Here is a 23,029-nt window from a genome sequence, read left to right as displayed (position 1 = left end):
ATCATTATCAAATATTTATCAGTTATATATCAGATTTGGGACACATACAGATGCATAAACATTAACAAATGTTGTTTACCAACTTTGGAAGAGACACACATTATTAGAAGTTGAACAAATTTAGGCAATATAAACTTGTTTTTTAGTAGTTGTTTATCAAATATGGGGAACACACACACACAAACTAGTTCACTGAAGTGCTTATCTTATTATAGAAAAACAGGTTACATAATATCTAAGTCACAAAATGAAAGCTTAAAACAAAATAGAATTGCTCACTGTAAGTTAACAAACTTATTCTCACTGCAAGGGAGTTTCAAATTAAGGAAGATCCAACAAAGGAGAATTAGATGAAATACTTACATAGGTAGGAAGAGAATCAAGGATGAGAAGAGTCATAACAACACATAGAGGAGAAAGTAAGGATCCAGGAGACAAAGGCGACCAATAGTCTAATAATAGTAAATACACAAATAAATAATGATAGATAATAAAGCCTTCTAATAAATTTCACTGCCAACTATGTCCTAGTTGGCACAAAAAAACACAAGGTTTAAATATAATCAGAAGACATCTTTTAGAAAGGTCAAGAAATTTTCTCATACTGCAAAGTTTGCATTAAAATTACAAATCAAATGTGGTGGCAGATCCAAGATGGCAGAGTGGAAAGATGGACCTGTAGAAGCTCACACACACACACACATAGCCCACGAAATACCTATAAGAAAGGACTCTAAACAAATCCTAGAGCAGGAGAAGCCACAAAATGACAGAGTGAAAGAGATTTTCAAGCTGAGGTAGCCTGGAAGGCTGACAGCCAAGGTCCACCACACCAGTGTGGTGGGCAAGCACAGCCTATGGAGCCCAGTCCTGCCTTGGCTGCAAGGTACGGGCAGGGACAGGACAAGAGCAGGCCTCTGGGGCAGAATCCCTGGACAACGGCTGTGGTTCCCAGATCCCTCAGACTACAAATGCCAAAGACTGCTTCAAAGGTCAGTGGCAAAGCTCTCCCACCTGAGTAAGAAGGGAATACGGTCTGGCCCTGCTGGCAGCAGCAACTGCTGTGGCAGTATCCATTTGGGGAGCCCTCAGCCTAAAGGTCATTGGGGAATTGAGTGGCTGATCTTATCTCAGCCCTGAGTGACTGTCCTGGAGTAAGGAAGAATGTTGGCATGGTGGAGATAGTGGAGGCTCTGGAGAGGGAACTCTACTGGCAGATCCTGGGCAGAACAGAGTGCCTGCAGGTGCTCACAGATAAGAACACAGGCCAGAAGAGGAGTAAACTCCTCTCCCTTGATTGTGCCACCTTGGAGGAACTGAGAACTTACAGGTCTCTAGAGTATACCCTCCTCTTCACAAAGGACTCAAAAGTCAAGTAACTAACTGGGAAAAAACCCAAAAAGGAGGGAAAATAAGATTATAATAAGCTACATTCTTGGTGAACAGGTATTTTCTTCCATCTTTTCAGATAAGGAAGAAGAAGAATAAGGAAGAGGAAGACATAAAACTCAAAGCCAAAATAAATATGCAGTGGTCTCAGGCCATGGCACAGCTCAGATAGGATTTTGAAAACCAAGTAAGAGAGGTGGAAGAAAAATTGGGAAGGGAAATGAGAGTGATGCAAGAAAATCATGAAAAGCAAGTCAACAGCTTGTTGAAGAAAAGCCCAAAAATGGTGAAGGAAATAACACCTTAAAAACAGGCTAATTCAATTGGCAAAAGAGCTCCAAAAAGCCAATGAGAAGAACAATGCTTTAAAAAGCAGACTTAGTTGAATGTAAAAGGAGATTCAAAAGCTCACTGCAGAAAATAGTTCTTTAAAAATTGGAATGAAGGAGATGGAAGCTAACGAAGTTATGACAAACCAAGAAATTGCAAAACAAAACCAAAAGAATGAAAAAAATAGAAAATAATGTGAAATATCTCATTGGAAAAACAACTTACAAGGAAAATAGATCCAGGAGAGACAATTTAAAAATTATGGGACTACCTGAAAGCCCTGATCAAAAAAAAGGAGCCTAGACATCATCTTTCACAAAACTATCAGTGAAAACTGCCCTGATATTCTAGAACCAGAGGGGAAAATAAATGTTGAAAGAATCCACCAATCACCTCCTGAAAGAGATCTGAAAAGAGAAATTCCTAGGAATGTTATAGTCAAATTCCAGAATTCCCAGTCAAGGAGAAAATATTGCAAGAAGCCAGAAAGAGAAGATGGCAGAGAAGAAAGACACACATATGCAGGGTCTCCCCACACAGCCCACAAAATACCTGTAGAGAGGGACACTCAACAAATTCTGGAGCAGCAGAAGTGGAGGACAACAGAGTGGAGGAGAATTCCAGCCCAGGGTGAGCCAAAAGGCCCAAGGGAAACATCTGCTGCACTGAATGCAGAGCAGAGCCCAGCCCAGCCTTGGCCATGTGGCTTGTGAACAGCCCTCAGGGGCAGAATCTCCAGTCACAAAATCCCCAGTCCCAGAATCCCCAGTCCCAGAATCCCCAGTCCCAGCAGCAGCGGGTTCACAGATCCCTCAACCCACAGGCCCCAAAGGTCAGTGACAGGGTTTTTCAGCTGGTCAGGAAGGGAGAAGGGCCTTCCATAGCTTTGGCTTTAGGTAGCCGCTGCAGAAGCCAACCCTAAACGCACTGCAGAGGCCATATCGGTAAGTGCAGCAGCAGTTTCCACTGTTGGAGTGTAAAGAGCTCTGGGAGCATGGAGGAGATGAGTCTTGCCTTGGGCCTGAGTGGAGGCTCTGGGGGAGCTGGTCTTTGTCTCATGATGAATGGTGGCCCTGCCCATCCAGGTTATCTGAAAATTAGCCCCTAGTACTGACTTGGTGGAACTGAAGGACAGGTAGCTGTGGAGAGGTAAATACTAAGATTCTGGGCACAAAATTCCCTCTCTGCATGTAGACTAGTACATGCTTGATTGTGCCACCTTGGAGGAACTGAGATCTTACAGATTCCCAGAGTATACCCTACTCTTGACAAAGGACACAAAAGTCAAGGAACTGGTTGGGGAAAATGCCCAAAAAAGGGAAAAAAATAAGACTATAGAAGGTTACTTTCTTGGTGAACAGATATCTTATCCCATCCTTCTGATGAGGAAGAACATTGCTTACCATCAGGGAAAGACGTATTAGTCAAGGCTTCTGTATCCCAATCATCCAAAATAAATATTCAATGGGCTCAGGTCATGGAAGAGCTCAAAAAGGACTTTGAAAATCAAGTAAGAGAGGTGGAGGAAAAATTGGGAAGAGAAATGAGAGAAATGCAAGAAAAGTATGAAAAGCAGGTCAACACCTTGCTAAGGAGACCCCAAAAAAAATTCTGAAGAAAATAACACCTTTAAAAATAGTCTTACTCAATTGACAAACGAGGTTCAAAAAGCCAATGAGGAGAATGCTTCAAAAGCAGAATTAGCCAAATGGAAAAGGAGGTTCAAAAGCTCACTGAAGAAAATTGTTCTTTCAAAATTAGAGTGGAACAGATGGAGGCTAATGACTTTACGAGAAACCAAGAAATCACAAAACAAAATCAAAAGAATGAAAAAATGGAAGATAATGTGAAATATCTCATTGGAGAAACAACTGACCTGGAAAATAGATCCAAGAGAGACAATTTAAAAATTATGGGACTACCTGAAAGCTGTGATCAAAAAAAGAGCCTAGACATCATCTTTCATGAAATTATCAAGGAAAATTGCCCTGAGATTCTAGAACCAGAGGGCAAAATCAATATTGAAAGAATCCACCAATAACCTCCTGAAAGAGATCCAAAAAGAGAAACTCCAATGAATATTGTGGACAAATTCCAGAGTTCCCAGGTCAAGTAGAAAATATTGCAAGCAGCTAGAAAGAAACAATTCAAGTATTGTGGAAATACAATCAGGATAACACAAGATATAGTGGCTTCTACATTAAGGGATCGAAGGGCATGCAATAGGATATTCCAGAAGTCAAAGGAACTAGGACTAAAACCAAGAATCATCTACCCAGCAAAACTGAGTATAATACTTCAGGGGAAAAATGGTCTTTCAATGAAATAGACTTTCAAGCATTCTTGATGAAAAGACCAGAGCTGAAAAGAAAATTTGACTTTCAAACACAAGAATGAAGAGAAGCATGAAAAAGTAAACAGCAAAGAGAAGTCATAAGGGAATTACTAAAGTTGAACTATTTACATTCCTACAGGGAAAGACAATATACTCTTGAAACTTTTTTCAGTATCTGGGTAGTTGGTGGGATTACTCACACACAAACACACGCACACACACACACACACACACACACACACACACACATAGAGCACAGGGTAAATTGAATAGGACGGGACCATATCTTAATGTAATGAAATTAAGCAGTGAGAGAGAAATATATTGGGAGGAGAAAGGGAGAAAAGGAATGGGGCAAATTATCTCTTATAAAGGAGGCAAGGAAAAGACTTTTCAGTGGAGGGGAAAAGGGGGGAGGTGAGAGAAAAAAACAAGAAGCTTACTCTCATCACATTCAACTAAAGGAAGGAATAAAATGCACACTCATTTTGGTATGAAAACCTATCTTACAAAACAGGATAATAGCGGAGAAAGGGATAAACAGGGTGGGGGGGATAATGGAAAGGAGAGCAGTGGGAGGAGGGAGAATTCTTGGGGAGGGATAGGATCAAAAGAGAGAACAGAAGAAACAGGGGGCAGGATAGGAGGGAGGCAAATATAGTTAGTCTTACCCAACACAACTATTATGGAAGTCATTTGCAACACTACACAGATATGGACTTTATTGAATTGCTTGCCTTCCCAAAGGGAATGGGTGGGGAAGGAGAGAGGAAGAGAAGCTGGAACTCAAAGTTTTAGGAACAACTGTTGAGTATTGTTCATGTAACTAGGAAATTAGAAATACAAGTAATGGGGTATAGAAATTTATCTTGCCCTTCAGGACAAAAGAGAAGATGGGGATAAGGGAAGGGAGAGATGTTAGAAGGGAGGACCGATTGGTGATAGGGGTAGTTAGAATGCTCGGTGGTTTGGGGTAGAGGTGAGGGGAGAAATAGGGAGAAAATTTGGAACCCAAAATTTTATGGAAATGAAAGGTGAAAACTTAAATAAATAAGTAAATAAATAAACAAATAAATAAAGACACTCCCCCCCCCCAAAAAAAAGAACCCAGAAAAAACAACTCAAGTATTATGGAAATACAATCAGGATAACACACTATTTAGGAGCTTCTACACTAAGGGATCCAAAGGCTTGGAATATGATATTCCAGAAGTCAAAGGAATTAAGATAAAAACCAAAAATCACCGATCAAGCAAACCAAGTATAATACTTCAGGGGAAAAAATGGTCACTCAATGAAATACAGGACTTTTAAGCATTCTTGATGAAAAGACCAGAACTGAATAAAAAATTTGACTTTCACACATTAGAATCAAGAGAAACATGAAAAGGTAGACAGGAAAGAGAAATCGTAAGGGACTTACTAAAGTTGAACTGTTTATATTCCTACATGGAAAGATAATATTTGTAACTCTTGAAATTTTTCTCAGTGTTTGGATATTGGAGGGATTACACACATACACACACACATGTATATAAATATATATATATAGACAGAGAGCATAGGGTGGGTTGAATAGGAAGGGTTCTAAACAAAATAAAATTAAGAGGTGAGAGAGGAATATACTGGGAGGAGAAAGAGAGAAATGGAATGGAGCAAATTATCTCTCATTAAAGAAGCAAGAAAAAGCTTTTTTCAATGGGGGGTAAGGGGAGAGGTGAGAGGGAAAAAGTGAAACTTACTCTTATCACATTGGCGTAAGGAGGGAATAACATGCACATTCAATTTGGTATGAAAATCTATCTTACACTACAGGAAAGTACGGGAGAAAGGAAGAAGTGGGGTGAGGGGATAATAGAAGGGAGGGTAAATTGGAGGAGGGAGTAATTAGAAGTAAACACTTTTGGAGAGGGACAAGATCAAAAGATACAACAGAATAAACAAGGGGCAGGATAGGATGGAGGGAAATATAGTTAGTCTTATACAACATGACTATTATGGAAGTCATTTGTAAACTTGCACATATATAGCCTACAATGAATTGCTTTCCTTCTCAGTGGAGATGGGTGGGAAGGGAGGAAGGGAGAGAAGTTGGAACTCAAAGTTTTAGGAGGAAATGTTGAGAATTGTTTTTTATACAGCTGGGAAATAAAAACAGGTGATGGGGTATAGAAATTTATCTTGCCCTACAAGACAAGAGAAGATGAGGATAAGAGAAGAAAGGGTTGTAATAGAAGGGAAGGCAGGTTAGAGGAAGGGGTAATCAGAATGCACAGCATTTTGGGGTGCATGGAGGAGAGAGATAGGAAGAAAATTTGGAACTCAAAAATTTGTGGAAACGAAAGCTGAAAACTAAAAATGAAGAAATAAACATAAAAAAATAAAATTACAAATCAAGAATAGAATATAATGTCAATACAGAGAAAACGAGTCAAAGATACATTTATCATGTTAGAGTATAACAAGTAGTAATTTTTAGCTCAAGGACTACAATATGTAATTAAGTTATTGCAAATCACAATAATGCCCCCCAAAATAAATTATTAGGACAGGTCAATCACATTGACACAATTGTTAGTATCTTCTGATACCTCACAGTGTGTGATAACACATGGGCATTTGTCCCATAGACCATTTGTCTTGATCAAAACTATGAACTTTTAAAGTCAGAATCTACAAAATGCTGCCAAGCATAAGGTCTTTCTTGATTTTTAAATGTACCTTTAAATTTTTGACTTTTACTTCATGTTTCAACAATCCTCTTTCTTCTGTTTAATTAGTACAACAAAGGACATCTCAAACTTCAGACATTTCAGCACATACCTCTTCTTTGTTCTACATTAAACCCTTTGGCATCCAAATTGAAAAAGGAGTAAAGCAACATCATACAAAGTACAATTACCATATAGAGGCAAAGAAGTGCAACAGTTAATATAAAAAATTCAGGTTCAATGGTAAAATCAAGGAATATAAAAATAAAATCATAACAGGATTTAAAACTTAACTGTCTGTCTTCCTGGAATTTTATCTCCTGCTTTCTAATGTAAACAGACAAATTGTGAATATACTCAGATGTATCAAGAATGTGAGAATAGTCTATTCTCCTTATTAAGATACATATTCCACCACCTTAGCTAGGATGAAATTCAGAGCCAATCAGTCTTGGAGAGCCGTTGTTCTGACAGCAATCACCATGGCAGGAAATCAACGATATCTTTATTTACTTTCTCTGTAAGTCAAGATAAGAACGTTTCTTACTAATATTTGTAGCAAAGTAGTATGATCGTAATATAATTTTAAAACATTCTTGCTCAGAGATTATTCTTAATATCAAATGAAACCTGAAGGGATTTGTGTGTCATTGTTTTTAATGGATTTGGACAATGACAGTCAATAAAATTTCTATTCTTTTCAGAGTAATTTAAATAGGGAGCAATATCTTTTAATCAGTGTTAATTTCTCATAGTAATTAAGAGCATGTGAGTGGTTGGAAACAAGAGAATACATCCATTATTTAGGAACATTCAAGTCTTTACAAAACCAGAGGGAAACATCCTCATATTCATTTGCAGGATGCAATTTGAAAGATCCAAAACATCTGCCTTATTCTGATACTGTCAGATAATACAGATCAGTCTAGTGAGGAATTGATAAAAATATTAGTAACCACATTTAGTTTGTGAGCTAGGAGCAAAGTAAAGGCCTTCTTCCTTGTCTAGACATGCTAAATGACCTCCAAGATACCTTCCAGTTCTAAATTTATAATCTTAGGATTCTTTCAGATTAGAAAAGAAATTCCATACTAATTACAGAATGTATAAGATATGTAGGAGTCTAGCTATCAAGATACACAAAAATTATGTAACTATGGCTATAAAATATCTTTGCAGAAATATAGACATAAACAAATGAAGAGATAATCTTTGCTCTTGGTTAGGTCATGTCAACAGAATAAAAAAGGCAATGCTACCAAATTAATTTTCAGATTCTGTGCCACACCAATCAAACAACCAAAGGATTACTTTGTGGAGCTTAAAAAATAAAAGTAAAATCCATAAGAAAGACAAAAAGCAAGAATGTGAAAAAAAAATTTGAAAGGAAGTGAGGAGTGGAGTTTACTAGTACTAGACCTCAAACTATACTACAAAGCAGTAAACATCAAAAACAATTTGATAATGGTTTAAAAAGAAAAGAAAAGTTAATGAGCTGTATCATCAAGTCAATATTCACAGCACTGGTGGCGACTATGAATATGCCAGCATAGTTTTCAAGTGCAAAGTGTAAAAGACTCTCCATATAGAAGGTAGAAGAAAAATATTTATTCAGACACAGCAAGCCAAATTCCAGAACCAGAAAGCTAAATCTGTCATGGTGACCAAGAAGTTAATAAACATGATCACTACAGCGGGCAAAGCCATTCCCAACCCTCCCCACCTCTGCCAGGGCCTTCTCACAAGTCAGCACTCATGTGCCTGAGCCTTGCCATGCCTGCCTGCCTGCCTGCATCCTCTCTCCCCTGACCCTCACTTCCTCCCATTTCTGCTCCACCCTTCCTGTTTCAGATGTTCAGCCATCTCCTCCCAGCGCATATGATTTAGGTTTCCACGTGATTTAAGCAGGTCACATGTGCCTATTAATGAATGAGAAAGATCTTTCCATTTAAATTGCTATTACTTGAATACAACAGATTAGAAACACATTCTAGAGAAGCAAATGAAAATAGTAGCCTAATATTTGATAAAGCCAAAACTACTGAGGTAATAACAATCTTTGGACAAAATCCTCTGGGAAAACTGGCAACCCTGTCTCTCTTACATCCAGTTCACATACAAGTCAAGACATCATCTGTTATGTCCTTGGTCCTCTTGGAAAACAAAGGATGATCAACAGCAATAGAATAGGATCAATTAACTGTTTTTAAAAAAATCTTTTTTTCAACCAATATCTCTAGATAAGAAAGAACTGAAATCTATAATAAATTGGGAATTGATATAAGTATGTAAGAATTAAAGCCACTGTCCAGTTGAATAATGGTCAAAGGATATGAACAGGCTTTTCTTTAGGGATGAAATTCAACATACCTTCAGCCCTTAGTACAGTGTCTGGCACACAGTAGGCACTTAATAAGTATTTATTGATCTATTGACCTTTTGGGGAATGACTGAACAAGTCATGGCATAGGAATGAAATAGAATATTATTATGAAAGAGACAGCTTCAAAGAAACCTGGGAAGAGATGTATGAATTGATGCACAGTGAATTGAGCAAAACCAGGAGTACTCTGTCTATCTTAATCACAACATTGTAGAGGATAATAACTTTTGAAACACTTTGGAACTTTAATCAGATTAATGATGTATCTCTTGGCATAGATTCAGAATTAAAACATATACATTTTAGACACAAATTTAATATACTTGAGGGTGCTTCTGTTTCAAGAGAGAAGTTTCATTGCAGGGGGTAATTTTTTGAAAAATAGTTTGTAAGAGAGAGAGTAACAAAATAGAGAGAGTAACAAAATAGAAAGAAGAAAGAAAATAGTAACAACAAATCATTTAAAAACAGAAAAGAGCCAAAAGGGAACATACACAATCAGTTCATCCTACTGTGTCAAATTTAATATATTTTAAAAGAAAAAATATCTCCAATAGATTCACAGCTTCATGTCAAATTCAGATTTTCTAGCCTTGTCTGGATACGCAAATACTTAGATTTGTTAATGATTTTCTAATTCATAATTTAAATACCTTTTAAAGAAATACCAAATTGTCTTAAAGTCTCTAAAGCCATTTGGAAATTGAAAGACAGACACATGGTTAATAGTATCACATATGCAGATGTTGCTGGCTTTTAAAGATTTAAGTAAGCCTTTTGTCCTGCACACAGACGCTAGGCTGGAAGATTTGAAACTATCCTATATCCAGAAACCAATTTAATTTCCTAGCAGAGAAATGATGCAGAAACCCATTTTCAAAAGCAACCAAGAGATAGAATTCTAAGAAGAAACTTTGGAGTTTAAGAAATACAAGTTACCAGAAATATAGCAAATTAACCCTCACATAGTTGTTGAGACATTAGGGAACTTTTCTGTTTACAAAATAGTTCCAGAAGGTGCAAAGGACTCAGTTAAGACTATTCATCATAACCACTTATTGTCTATAAAAGTGCTACTTCCACTTTCTAAAGAGCAGATGGAAGAAAAGTAATAGATATTTACCTCAGTGAACTCTGCCCAAAAGAGACTGCCCATTGGTTGTACTAAGACTCTCTGAAACACATACTGCCTCTGCATATCATGTTTTCAGGACTTCAGAAACCTGACAATCTTGCCTTAAAACCTAAAAGCAATTCTTTTTTGCCTAAAATTTCACCTAGAGGTACGATTAAAACAAGATAACACACAGGTCAAGAATATACTGATACTCAGTCTGGCTCTTCTTGTATGTTCAGGTTTGGGAAAGTAGGCCTATAGTTATGATGAGGATGATCAGCTCAGGTATAAGGGTAAAGAGGGTAGCAGGTGTGTTGGTGATGTATTTTTGTTTATTGTTAATGTAATTTTGCTTCTTAATGGAAGACCTTTCCCATCCATTAACAGCCCCTTGTGACTTGCCCCAGTCACATGGAAGTTTGAGTCACATGGAGCTTGTGGTGGGAAGAGCTTGCTGAATAGGTAGAACAGGAAAGTGTGGAGCAGGAAGGGTAGAGCAGGAAGAGGTAGAGCTGGAGCAGGCCTGAGAGGAAGTTGGTCAGGCTAGTCAGAGCTGGGAAGGACTCAGTCAAGCAGACAGCTGACTGTGAGTGAGAGAAGGGCATTTTTACTTAGGGGATCCTGTTTGTGAGGAGGCATGATTATGTATATAGATTTCTTGATTACTATGATGGATTTTTTTGTTGCTACAATGGATTTGATTTTCTGCTGTTGGGATTTGGCTTTCTGGTATCTGAATAAATGTTTTTCTTCTGCCTTTTATATGGAGAGTCTGTTATACTTTGTGATTCAAAACTATGCCAAGATATTCATTGTCACTGTTGGTCCTGTGAATATTGTTTTGTTTATATAGTGGGTCATAAAATCAGTGAACTCATTTGACCTGTGACCAAACTATCTTCAGATGTTATGGGTGAACAGGAAGTAGTTACACATATAGATAAACAGCAATACTAGCGTTTGACATAAAATCTCTTTTATGTCAATATTTATGTTTATTGATGCACTTGATAATTACTGCATGATTGAGTTATGTTTCTGTTTCATTATTATTATTATGCTTGTTTGTTTTTGTACTTGTGTTACTCCTATAGTATAACATCATCCATCAGGTAGGTATGTGCTGTTCAATTTACTCTTTATTTGCATATAACCTATTGATTACATTTATAATGGTTTTTATGCATCTGGTGATATTGTTGAGGCTTGCTAGCTTTTTTGGCTAGTTCTGTTAATTTCTTGTATTCAGTGAATGTGCATGCGCCTTTCTCATTAGTTGCTGAAGCACGTCAAGACATACTTTGTATTGTGCATGTATTGTTCATGTGAATTTGCATTGAACATTACCAAGGGAAGATTATCTGGGATTCTGGGATAATTAATCTTGTCATATTAAAGTGCTGATGTTTCTTTCAATGCTATTTGTGTATAATGGAAGATTTTAGCTCTGACCTAGTTGATTTTTATGAGGAGACTGCAAAAGTTTTGGTCCTGTATAAGCTTCCTGCTGCAGAGAGAAACTCTTCCCTGAATCCCTTGCATTTCCTTCAAGTGGTTGGTGGGAGTGAGAAGAGGAGTAAAGTAGAGAAGGGGGTTTGGGGGGCAGAGCCAGGATGGCAGAGTGAGAGCAATGACTCACCTAAGCTCTTGGACAAACTCCTTTGAATACCTCTGAAAGGAGAATCTGACTAAATTTTGGAGGGGCAGAACTCAGTGGGAGATAGACTGTGATGGATTCGGAGCCCAGGTTAGACTGGAAGGTCCATGGGAAGGATCTGTTCCATGGGGGTGAGCCCCCAGTGCACAGCGTGGTCAGCACAGCAGAGCTGAAGGAACCTGAGAAACCTGAGAGCAGCAGGCAGAACCAGCAGAGGCAGAGAGAAGCCAAACCAAGCCAGTGAGAGCCGCTGAGTGCCAGATATCAGCGCAGCAGCTCCTGAGACCTTCAGCCCTGAAGATTAAACTTCGGTAAGTCACCTACTTGAACTTCCAGGAGCCAGAATGGCAGAGTGATCAGTAAATGCTCTCCCCATCCCCCTTGATGACCGTGAAAGAACCATAAATTATTTCCCCAGAAAAATCCTGGATCTGCAAGAACAGCAGAAAGGGGCAAATAGTCTCATAACACCTGAGGCTAGGAAAATAGCTAAGGGGGACTCCTCCTACTGTGGTGGAGGTGAACCGGAAGGACAGAGGACCCAGGGCAGAGAATACTCACACTAGGACCCAGGTAAGCCTCAAGTCCAGGAGAGGAGCCCCAGGAGGGGTGGGAACACACATTAGCATCTAGGCGTGACTCAGCCCTCCAGGAGAAATGGGAAGACAATAGGGAAGCTGGGATCACCATCCCCTGAGCTTGCCTTTGCCTCAGTTCAGCTGAGGAGATCTCCTGTGACCAGACCACTCCTCCTACACACTTAACAAGCTAACCCCAGGGTTGATCGAGGAAACAAAAAACACAAACCTGCTTTTAGCTTTTTCATACATCAGCTCAACACAAAGTTCTGTAGCTTCTCACTAAAAGAACCAGAAGCTACAACACTCAGTCAACATCGTGAAGAAGAAAAGGCAAATGAAAGGTGAAAAAAACATAGAATCTTTCTATGGGGATAAGGAACAAAACACAAACACCAAAGAGGTCAGAGCTGAGACTGTACTTCCATCTGAAACTTCAGAAGGGACTATGAACTTTTCAAAAGCACAAGCTGCTCTCCTGGAACAGCTGAAGAAGGAAATAGAAGAAAAACTGGCCAATGATTTTAAAATTATAAAAAAAAGAATTCACTGATGAGGACATCACTTTGAAAAGGAAAATTGAACAAATGGAAAAAGAAGTTCAAAAATTAACTGGAGAAAATAATTCCCTAAAAGGAAGAGTTGATCAAACAGAAAAGGAAACCCAAAACCTAATTGGGAAAATTGGTCAAATGGAAAAGAGAAAGGGGTTTGCATCTAAGGCAGAAGTTCTGGGATACAGGCCTGCTCTTTCCTTCCACCTCATTCTTCTATGTTCCTCAAAGGGAAACACACTCACATTAAATTATTTATATGCCTTAAAGATGGATTTCCTCCCCCTTGAATGTTACATTAATAACTCCTGTGCTTCCACATATTAGACACTGATCTCCAGTCGTGAAGTATCATGATGACTTTATTCTGGTATTCAGAACTTACCACAATATTCTAGCTGGGGTGTGATCAGGGCAGGGTATGCTATGTCACTAAGCTTCTACCAACATAGTTTAATGTCAGTTACCTTTTTTTTAGTGTCATTTCATGTCACACAATAATGTGTTGAATATTTACTGCAGCCAATAAACACAAAAGCCAGAGAAGGAGGAGGAAGGGGAAGAGAAGGGAATAAGCATTTATATAGCATCCACCATGTACCAGGCACTGTGCTAAGCACTTTACATGCAAACAGGTGTCCTCATATTTCAATAGAGAAGGATAAAATGGAAAACAAAAAGAATATAGAATTGATTAATCTTTGGAGAAATAGGAATACTAAATCACTGATGGAGGAATTGTCAACTGCTCCAAACATTCTGGAGAACAATTTGGATCTATGCCCAAGGGAGATAAAGTAATACCACTACTAGGTCTGAACCCCAAAGAGATCGAAGTAAAGGAAAAATGATCCATATGTACAAAAATATTTATAGCAGCTCTTTTTGTGGTAGCAAAAATTGGAAAGTGAGGGGATGCCCATCAACTGGAGAATGGCTTAACACATATGGTTGTGATGGAATACTATTCTCCTAAGAAATGACAAGTAGGATGGTTTCAGAAAAGCCTGAGCAAACTTATATGAACTGATGTAAAGTGAAATGAGAAGAACCAACAGAATATTGTATTCAGTAGTAGCAATAGTCTAATGATGATCAATAAATTAGTTCCTCCTTTCAATACAAAAACCCAGACATTTCCAAAGCACTTATGATGAAAAATGCTATCCACATCCAGAGAGAAAACTGATGAAATCTGAGTGCAGAATAAGGCACGTTTTTGTCTTTAATTTTTTTTCCTTTTTTCTTTCTTTTTACAACATAGCTAATATGGGAAATATGTTTTACATGATTTCACATGTATAATTGATACCAAAATGTTTGAATTCTTAAGGGGTGGGTGAGGTATACGAGAAAGGTCAAAAATTTAAAACCATAAAATTTAAAAATCAATAGTATTTTAAAGAAAAGAAGATAAAAACAAAAGCCCTCTACACTGTTAGCTAGTTTGTTTCTTTGGTTTTTTTACCATCAGGAAGTTGGTAGCTAATTTTTTACCATGAGGAAGTGAGACTTATCTTTGCTTCAAAATCTGAGCCAAAGTTAATTCACATACACTTACTTAGAATTTGTATATCCCTTTAATTTACGTACTATTTGCCAAGAAGAGTGATTGGTAAAGCTGGAATCTTGAAATGGAATTGGGTCAATGATATAAAAACTATGTTTTGAAAATAAGAAATTGTAACCTTCAGTTATATGGGTTTGACTTCTTTTTGCCTTTTTATGAATTTTTTTCCTTTCCACATGCAAAAAAAAAAAGAGAGAAAGAAAGAGTGGACACAGAGGGAGAAGAGCTCAGAACAAAGCCTTTGGTACAATTCTGCTTAGGGGAGGAAATTATATTATGATTCCCTAAATGAAAAGAAGCATCAGAGAGAAAAAGCATCAAGAAAAGAAAAAGAAGCATCAGAGAAGAAAAAAACAGGAAGCAGCAGTGTCAGGAAAAACCAAGAATAGGGAATCTAGGATAAGTGAAGGTAATCAACAATGCCAACTGCTACAGAGAGATCAAGAAGGAAAAGAACTCTGAACAGATTTGGCGATTAAGAGATAACCAGTGACCATAGAGAAAATAGTTTCAGTTCAGTGATGAGGTCAGAGACCAAAGTAAAAGATTTTAAAGAGTGAGTTAATAATGTATAGGTAAAGCTAATGAACATGGATGATGTTGATTTTGTTTTTCCTAAGAATACTCTAATGATGTTCAACTGCAAAAAACTTGACTCCTCTGATCAAGACACTGATCCAAGACAAATCCAAAGGATCCATGATGAAACATACTATCCACCTCCAGAGAGAGAACAGATGAATTCTGTGTGTAGGTTGAAGTGTACTATTTTTTTACTTTCTTTATATTTCTCACCAAAGGAAGCCAAAGGAAGGGAGAATATAGAGGAAGAAAATATGGTCAGTGGTAGCAAATGCTACAGCACACAGAAGTGTGCTGCCAGTATGAAGAGGTGGGATGGAACTACAATTATCCCTTCTACATCTTGGGAGTTAGTAGCATTGATACCCCTTGATGTGGATAATCTGTGTAAAAAATTTTAACTCTCAATTTGTAGTAGAGGAGTCTGAATTATTATGTTATTAAAATAAAATATATTTATATTATACAATACTATACATATACTTGAAGCATTTCTGACTTTTTCAGTGTCATCTGAAGCTTCCACAAAACTGCCCCAAAATTTCCATTTAATTTCTTATGCCAATCCCAGGTATATCAAAACTGTGATAGGGCAAGTCATGATGTGGAAGGGATAACTGTAGATTATTTCTTACACACCAAGCTAATGAATTTTATTTGGCAGGCAAAGAAATCACTGACAGGTTTTGAGCACAGCAGCTACTTTAAGTGATTTGTACCTAAGGGAAATTATTTACAAAAAAGTGTAAAGAATGGATTGGAGGGGAACAGAAGGGAAAAAAGAGGTGAGTACAGACTGACACTACATAGCTCCCATACAAAGAATTTTGTTCCAGAAATTATATGGCAAAGATAGAATACAAGCAAAATAGTGGTGCCTATCTTTAAGAGATCTTAGTGTTCTGTTGTATAATCTAGCCATGTTAACAGATTACACACTCATGAAACAGCTCATACATATTTGTGAAGCAACAGGTGGGCAAGTACAGACGAAGAGAACTCAATACATACTGAATTACAAAAGTTCTGGGAAATCCAGACTGAATGAAAAAGGAAATTATCAAATGCTCAAATATGCCAAGTCCTATGCTAGAGCTGGTAGAATTACAAATACAAAAGTGAGACAGTTATTTCTTACAAGGAGCTTTCATCATGTTGGAGAAAGAGGACAATATAGGGGAGTTGTGGCCAGAGAAGGCCAGTTTTTTTTGAAAGTCACAGAAATGGTGAGTGGATATTGATTCAACCAATTTTTAGTAAACTATCTAGTGTTCTCTAGTGTTCCAAAATATCATCTGTACAAAGTGTATGTTCCCTAAGTTTCTTTTGATATTACTGCTGTAGACAGCATTTCTATCACTACACTGAATAGTAATGGACATCCATGCTTTACCTCCTTGCTTTTATGATCCTTAATGGAAAAACCCCATTACAGATAATGTTGGCTCTTGGTTTTATGTAGATATGACTTATCATTTTAAGGAAATATTCATTTATTACTTTACTTGCTAGTGTTTTTTTAACAGGATGTTGGGGCTACATCTGCTGAAACAATCATATGTTCAATTATGTTTATAGCTTGCTTAATATAACTAGTAAAAATCCCACCTGGTTAGTGTAAAATCTTTGAGAAATGTTGCCATAGTTTCCTTGCTAACATTTGTCTTAGAGTTCACCCCACCCCATATTGTCTATTCTTGGTTTAAATACTAAGATCATATTTTTCACAGAAAGAATTTAGTAGGACCCATTTTTCCCATTTTTTTCTTGAACAATAATATTGGAATGAATTGATATAATCCCCAAAGCATTCCATAAAATCCTAAGGTTTTTGGGGGGGAGGGAATTTATTTATGGCTTGTTCAATACATATATATAAATATATACACATATATACATATGTGTGTGTATACATACGATTAGGTTATTTAAGACTTCTATTTGTAGGTCTGTTAATCTAGGCATTTCATATTTTTGTAAATAATCATATTGCTTTTGGACTGTAACTTTAATCTGCATATAACTCAGCAAAATATTTCTTAACTATTTCTTGATTCATTGTGAAGTCACTGTTTTCATTTTTGATATAGGTGATATGAATTTCTTTTCAAAAATAGAGTTAGTTAAGATTATATTTTATTGGTTTTTGAGGAGAAAAAATACACAATTCATAGTCTTAGATTTATTTTTTACTTTCAGTTTTGTTAGTCTCATCCTTGATTTTCAGGATGTCTATTCTGGGGTCTAATTGGAAATTTTTAACTTATTGGTTTTACAAGGATTTTTTTAAGTATATGCTCAGTTCATTAATCTCCTCTAAGACTGCTTTGGCTTCATCTCCAACATTCTGGTAGATTGTCTTATTGTAATTATCTTTAATGAAGAGAAGGGAAGGAGAAATAAGCATGCATATAGTATCTCCTACATCCCAGGCACTATGTTTGGTGCTTTACAAATATCTCATTTGATCCTCCAACAATCCATCAGGGTAGGTGCTGTTATCTCCATTTTATAGATGAAGAAACTAAGGCAAATATAAGTTAAATGGCTTACCTAGGATTACACATGCAGTAAGTATCTGAGACCCGATTGCAACTTGAGTCTTTCTGACTCCAGGTTGGTATTATACCCACTGTGCCACCTTGCTCCCTCAATGAAATTAGTGATTTTTTTTTTGTATGGTTTGTTCTTCCAGCCATTCTTTAAGACAAGCTATTTCGTCCACAATTAAATAATTTTTTCATTGTTCTTTGTTAAATATTTTTATTGCATCAGAGTCCATTAAAAATACATTTGTTTTTCTACATTTATTTGTGAACTTTTGATGCCCAAAGATATGATCAAATTATGAAAGTACTATATGCAATTGAATTATATCTATACTCCTTTCCATTTTCATTCAGCAATCTCCAGAGGTGCATGATATCTAACTTTTAAAAATTCTATTCAAGTCTTTAATTCTCATTTGTTTAGTTTTTGCTTATATTTATCTAGGTCAGAGAGAAACAAACTGAGGTAGTGGACTCAGATGTGTGTTATAAGTGGGGCATGTTGTAGAATTTCTCAATCTTTTGGATTCAGGCTCTCTTGGGAATGTTTCATCCACCAGGCCATCCTTGGACTGGAGGGTAAACTAAATAGAAATGAGACTGGCACAATAAGGAAGACATGTGATGGAATGGGAAATTGTTGTTGAATACTTTGAACTTAGTCCTGTGTGGCTGAGAGATCAAACCTGTTGCTTAGAGAACAGATTTTGGTTAACTCCAGACTGCAAGTTACACTGTCTAGAAATCTTCCAGTAGAGGCATATCCATAGATGGGTATAAGGAGTTTTCTCCTTTTGTACATCTTGATAAACCTGTGTGTCTTGTTTGAAAACTGCCTCTGTACTGACCAATCAACTGTTGTTTCCTTCTTCCTTTTTTGAATCTTATATAATACTATAATATATTCAAGGATTTGTAGGAGCAGATCACTTTTTTCACCTCTCCCCCCTACTAGATGACTTCATAAACTTTTTTTTAGTTCTTGGTTTCTACTCTGTCAAAATGTGTGGTGTCACAAATGGGATCTCTCATGTTCAATTTGACAAGCCCAAACAAGGACAGAACTGACCTAGATGGGCTCACTCTGTATGATGAGAATGAGGTGTTTAACCTTAGGGATCCAATGGAATGCAGTATTTGTTCCCTTCCTTGAAATCTGTGTAATGTAGGGGGCTGTGTGACACACTGACTCAGAATTTTCTCAGAGTAGGCTTAGAACAAGCCTAGTCACCCTCTTCAGTAAATGAGTAGTCCTCTCAAATTGATTACCTAAGGAGTCTAGAGGCAATGCTGCCATTTGTCAGATTTGACCATTAATACTGTCTCAATCTTTATCGGTTTTCATTCTTTTTTCCTCTCCCTCTATTTCTCTCAATTTTCCTCCCCCTGTATTTCTCTCAACCCTCCTGCAGTCATTAGAAATACACTAGATACCTGTGTCTAGTGGCAACCACCTTGACATCCAGGTGAGTATGGCACTGTGATCCAGGACACAGATGTAAAGGCCACCAGTTGAACCATGTGACCTGCCCAGAGGCAATCTTTTCTCAGATATTTGTGTTGTGTTTTCCCATGTTCTAATATTCCTTTAGTTGACTGAGTGACATTGATGAACAGTTCACCTAATATCAGTCCTATACCTATTCACTTTGGATAACCCCAGGTTAATGAGGGAAACTCCAACATGTATTAGATAAACTATTGACCAGAGCTGGGTGTTTATGGGCCAAACACCAGCACCCCAACAGTAAGATGCACCTTTTTCTCCCACCCTGTGAAGTTCTCAGGAAAGTGTGCCATGTCATGTCTGGCGTATTAGTAGGTTCTGCTACCTTTTAAATTTCTAAGGGGAAAATGCAGCTGAACAATAAAGTGTACTGGAAAAAAAATGCAGAAAGGAAGTTTAAAATGGTGGTTGGGGAAGATGAATGAAGTTTCATACTTGAAACAGTTCTCCCAGTGTTCGGCCTAGAGGTCGATGAGCTACCCGAGTCTATTCACCTTTCGCAGGTCTTTGTAGGCCAACTGGATAAACATATTGAGAGAAGAGACTTTCCAGAGTCAAACAAGGGCTAGGCTTTATTCAGAGTCTTAGTTATGTATCCATATGCAGGGTGAATTCTTCCTCAGGAGAGAGGAATCCTCCTCCTCCCAAGGGGGCAAGGATCATACAGCAAGAGGATGGGAGCGGAAGAGAGGAGGGACCCTCCTCCCTCCAAGGGTCCCGCAGCAAGAAGAGCCCCCGGAGGGGACCCCACATCCAGAAGAGGGCCTTCAGGCTTTCCTGTCCCTACTTAAGCTCTTCCAGCCACGTAGTTTGCACGTGAATACCGTGCATGCTCTCAGCCCCTAGCTAACTAACAACAGGTGTGCTCAGACCATAGGCCAATCTCAATGGTGGGATGGTCTCCCCAGCAAGGTTCCCACTGAGAAGAGGTGGAAATGCATGAGATAGCTCGTGTTTCATGCCTCAATCCCCAGCTGTTCCCTGGGGGGCCTCGTGAGAACTCTGAGGTTTAGAAGTCCTCACTTATACCTGCCCGAGACTGTCCACGTGAAAACTGAGCTTACACCCCCAACATCCCAGCTTTCCATAATCTGATGCTAAACTCTCCTCAGTAATGACAGATTTACTCTCACTTCAGACTTTTAGCTCAAGTTAAGGTTTTAGGAATTTGAAAAGAAAAAGAAAAACACTTCAAGATACTTTTTCTCTGTCATTTTAGTCATCAGATGGGGGTTACAGAGATAAAGCTATACAAGTAAAGAAAGGAAATATTTTCCTAGTTTCTAGAAATTATGGTGCTATAAACTAATTAGAGAACCAATTTGTAACTGAGATATAATATAATTACTGCAAATTTCCAAATTAGAGTTTAAAGACTTTTGTAAATGCTGAAATATTTTAAGAAGAGAATGTGAAGCATCCACTGTAAATTTATGGAATGGATCTAATTTAAAAGAGTGGCCTCTATAATTTAAGATGTTTGCAACTAATAGTCCTTGGGAAATTGACTTTTTAGATGAGATGACTTGCTATTTTAAAATCCAAACTAAATTACTATGTGATCCATTTAAAGGGAGATAATCTTAATGTTTTACCCTCTATACATAGAGCATACCTTAATGAAAGAAACATTTGATATTTGGCATTATAGTGATATTCTTAAAAACTACATGAAAGAATTAAAAGAGTAATTATGCTAGACGGCTCTTTGGTATAAAATATCCAATTGATAAGGGTTTAATGCTTTTATATGTAGGATACACAAATGCATTAGATCAAACTGATGATATTTGACTGACAACGAGTTTAAAAATCCATAACACTAGATATGTTATTGTTAGGCTTACAAATTTATTTTACACACAATACTTTTTATCTGACAGATTTAAAACAACATTTTTCATACAATAGGATTTTGGTAGATTATTTGAGCATTGATTATTAACATTAAATTGCACCTAGAATAATAAGCATTGAAGTTACATCTTCTTTATGGCAGACACATCCCAGATTTAAAGATTTATTTTTGTCTCATGTGTTACCTCAGATATGGATATTTGTCAGCTTCAGGGTTTTACATAGGTCAGTGTTCTTCTGGGCTTTGAGTGAACTATGATATTTTCATCGCATGTGTAATCACAGTATGTAATTGTTTTCTGAATTTCTAATGACTGATTTCTACTCATGCATATATATGATTGACTTACTTCTGTATACCAGAGTTAAAGAAATTACAGTATTTGTGCAGGATGTGAAAGTAACTGGGATTAAATCATAGAGAACTATTGGGAACTGCCATTCCTAAGTGTACAACTATATAGATGGTGAAGTGAAGTCATCCATGATAGAATCTCATTAAGGAACTGGGGAGTTAGGATGCTGGAGGGCATATATACAGGTATGACAAATATATTTATGCACATATATATATATATATATATATATGTTAAAGTACTTAGAATAATGGTAAACTGAGAAAAGAGGAAAACTGTGAGCTTGATACGACCTCTGATACATCCTCTGTAAGCAAAGGCTATCTTTCTTGGGAGAAATGGATAATACTTGCATTACTGCATGAAAAGGACCTGGTAAACTTTGAAATGCTACATAAATGTGTACCATTATGTCTGTCTTACTGGGGGCAAGAAAGGCAAAGTTTATAATAGAACTACCTTTAACCTATGCCTTGGTGTGGGCTTTGTGATATTGCATGGTTTAACAAAAATAACGGATTTAATTTCCATAAAAATCAATAGAATGTAAGCTATTTCTTTAAGTGAAACTTCAGTGCCTCAGGGACACAAATCTTCTGAGTCAGAACTTCATTAATATTCATCATTAAAAGGATAGTTGGGAAGTTCCTGGAATCTAAAAAGGGACAAACAGACATGTTCAAATATTATGCCTTAAAGAAATCTCTCCAACACAACTCCAACAACCTACCTCCTCCCACACTGAATCTCCTCAAATACCCAGATAAAGAAATACAATCTTTGTGGTGGATTGTTTTGATTGACCCATGCATCTAAATACTGAGTGAAAACTTAGCTATTGATCCCTCTTGCCTTGGGTCCAATCAGGCTTTGCTCAGTTTCCTTAAACAAGAATACATTTCTGAGATACAAGGTAAATAAATGGGTGATATAATAGACCAGGAGAAAGAAATGGCAAAACATTCAAGTATCTTTGCCAAAATAACCTCAAATGTGGCCACAAAATATCAGGTGTGACCGAATCAACTGAACAGTAAACATAATACATCCTGGCTCTGGAAACAGAAAAGTTGTAACTTGTGTTCTGACTCTTCAATAGTGGGCAGTATGAATATGGACAAATTAGTATAATGTCGAAGAAGCTCAACTTCCTCATCTTTAAAATGGAGAACAACATTTTCTGGTCTCCCTAGTTTACAGGGTTATTTCAAGGTTCACTGAGACTATGGGGTACAAAGGACTTTGCAGCCATAAATCACTATGAAAATGACAATTATTATCATTAAGAAGGACCATATAACAAGGGGTATTTGGAAGGGTCTGATTTAGGAAACTGAAGCCAAGAGAGGAGAAGTGAGCTCCTGCTGGGTCAAACTGGCAGAAAGTGGCAGAGGAAGGAATCAAAGCTTAAATTTAAGACTTGAAATTCAGTGCATTTCCCATGATAATCATCACACTGCCTCCCTACACCACGGCATACCTTCATCCACATCAATCAACAATCAATAAAGCAGGCTTTGTTCCCATAGCATGAAGGGAATTTAGAGGAGGAAA

At 37.4% G+C, this 23,029-nt stretch overlaps 1 protein-coding gene across 7 annotated transcripts in view; it reads right to left on the bottom strand.

Moving 5' to 3' along the window:
- LOC140533869 (prostaglandin-E(2) 9-reductase-like) overlaps positions 1-23,029 on the bottom strand; it is a 70,329-nt gene that overhangs the window by 22,079 nt on the left and 25,221 nt on the right. For 3 of the 7 annotated variants that reach the window (XM_072654204.1, XM_072654203.1, XM_072654205.1), the window contains one exon: positions 21,092-22,130. The exons of 3 other annotated variants lie outside the window; for them this stretch is intronic. In XM_072654204.1, the coding sequence (XP_072510305.1) occupies positions 22,088-22,130 (43 nt within the window). In that variant the 3' untranslated portion in view covers positions 21,092-22,087. Of the gene's footprint in view, positions 1-7,255; positions 7,284-21,091; positions 22,131-23,029 lie in introns of those variants that run through there. One more of the 7 variants, XM_072654202.1, reaches the window with a different exon arrangement.

This window comes from Notamacropus eugenii, chromosome 3, assembly GCF_028372415.1.
Source record: "Notamacropus eugenii isolate mMacEug1 chromosome 3, mMacEug1.pri_v2, whole genome shotgun sequence".
Lineage (NCBI taxonomy): Eukaryota > Metazoa > Chordata > Mammalia > Diprotodontia > Macropodidae > Notamacropus > Notamacropus eugenii.
The sequence above is the reverse complement of the archived record's forward strand: the minus strand, read 5'-3'. Positions and strand labels throughout refer to the sequence as shown.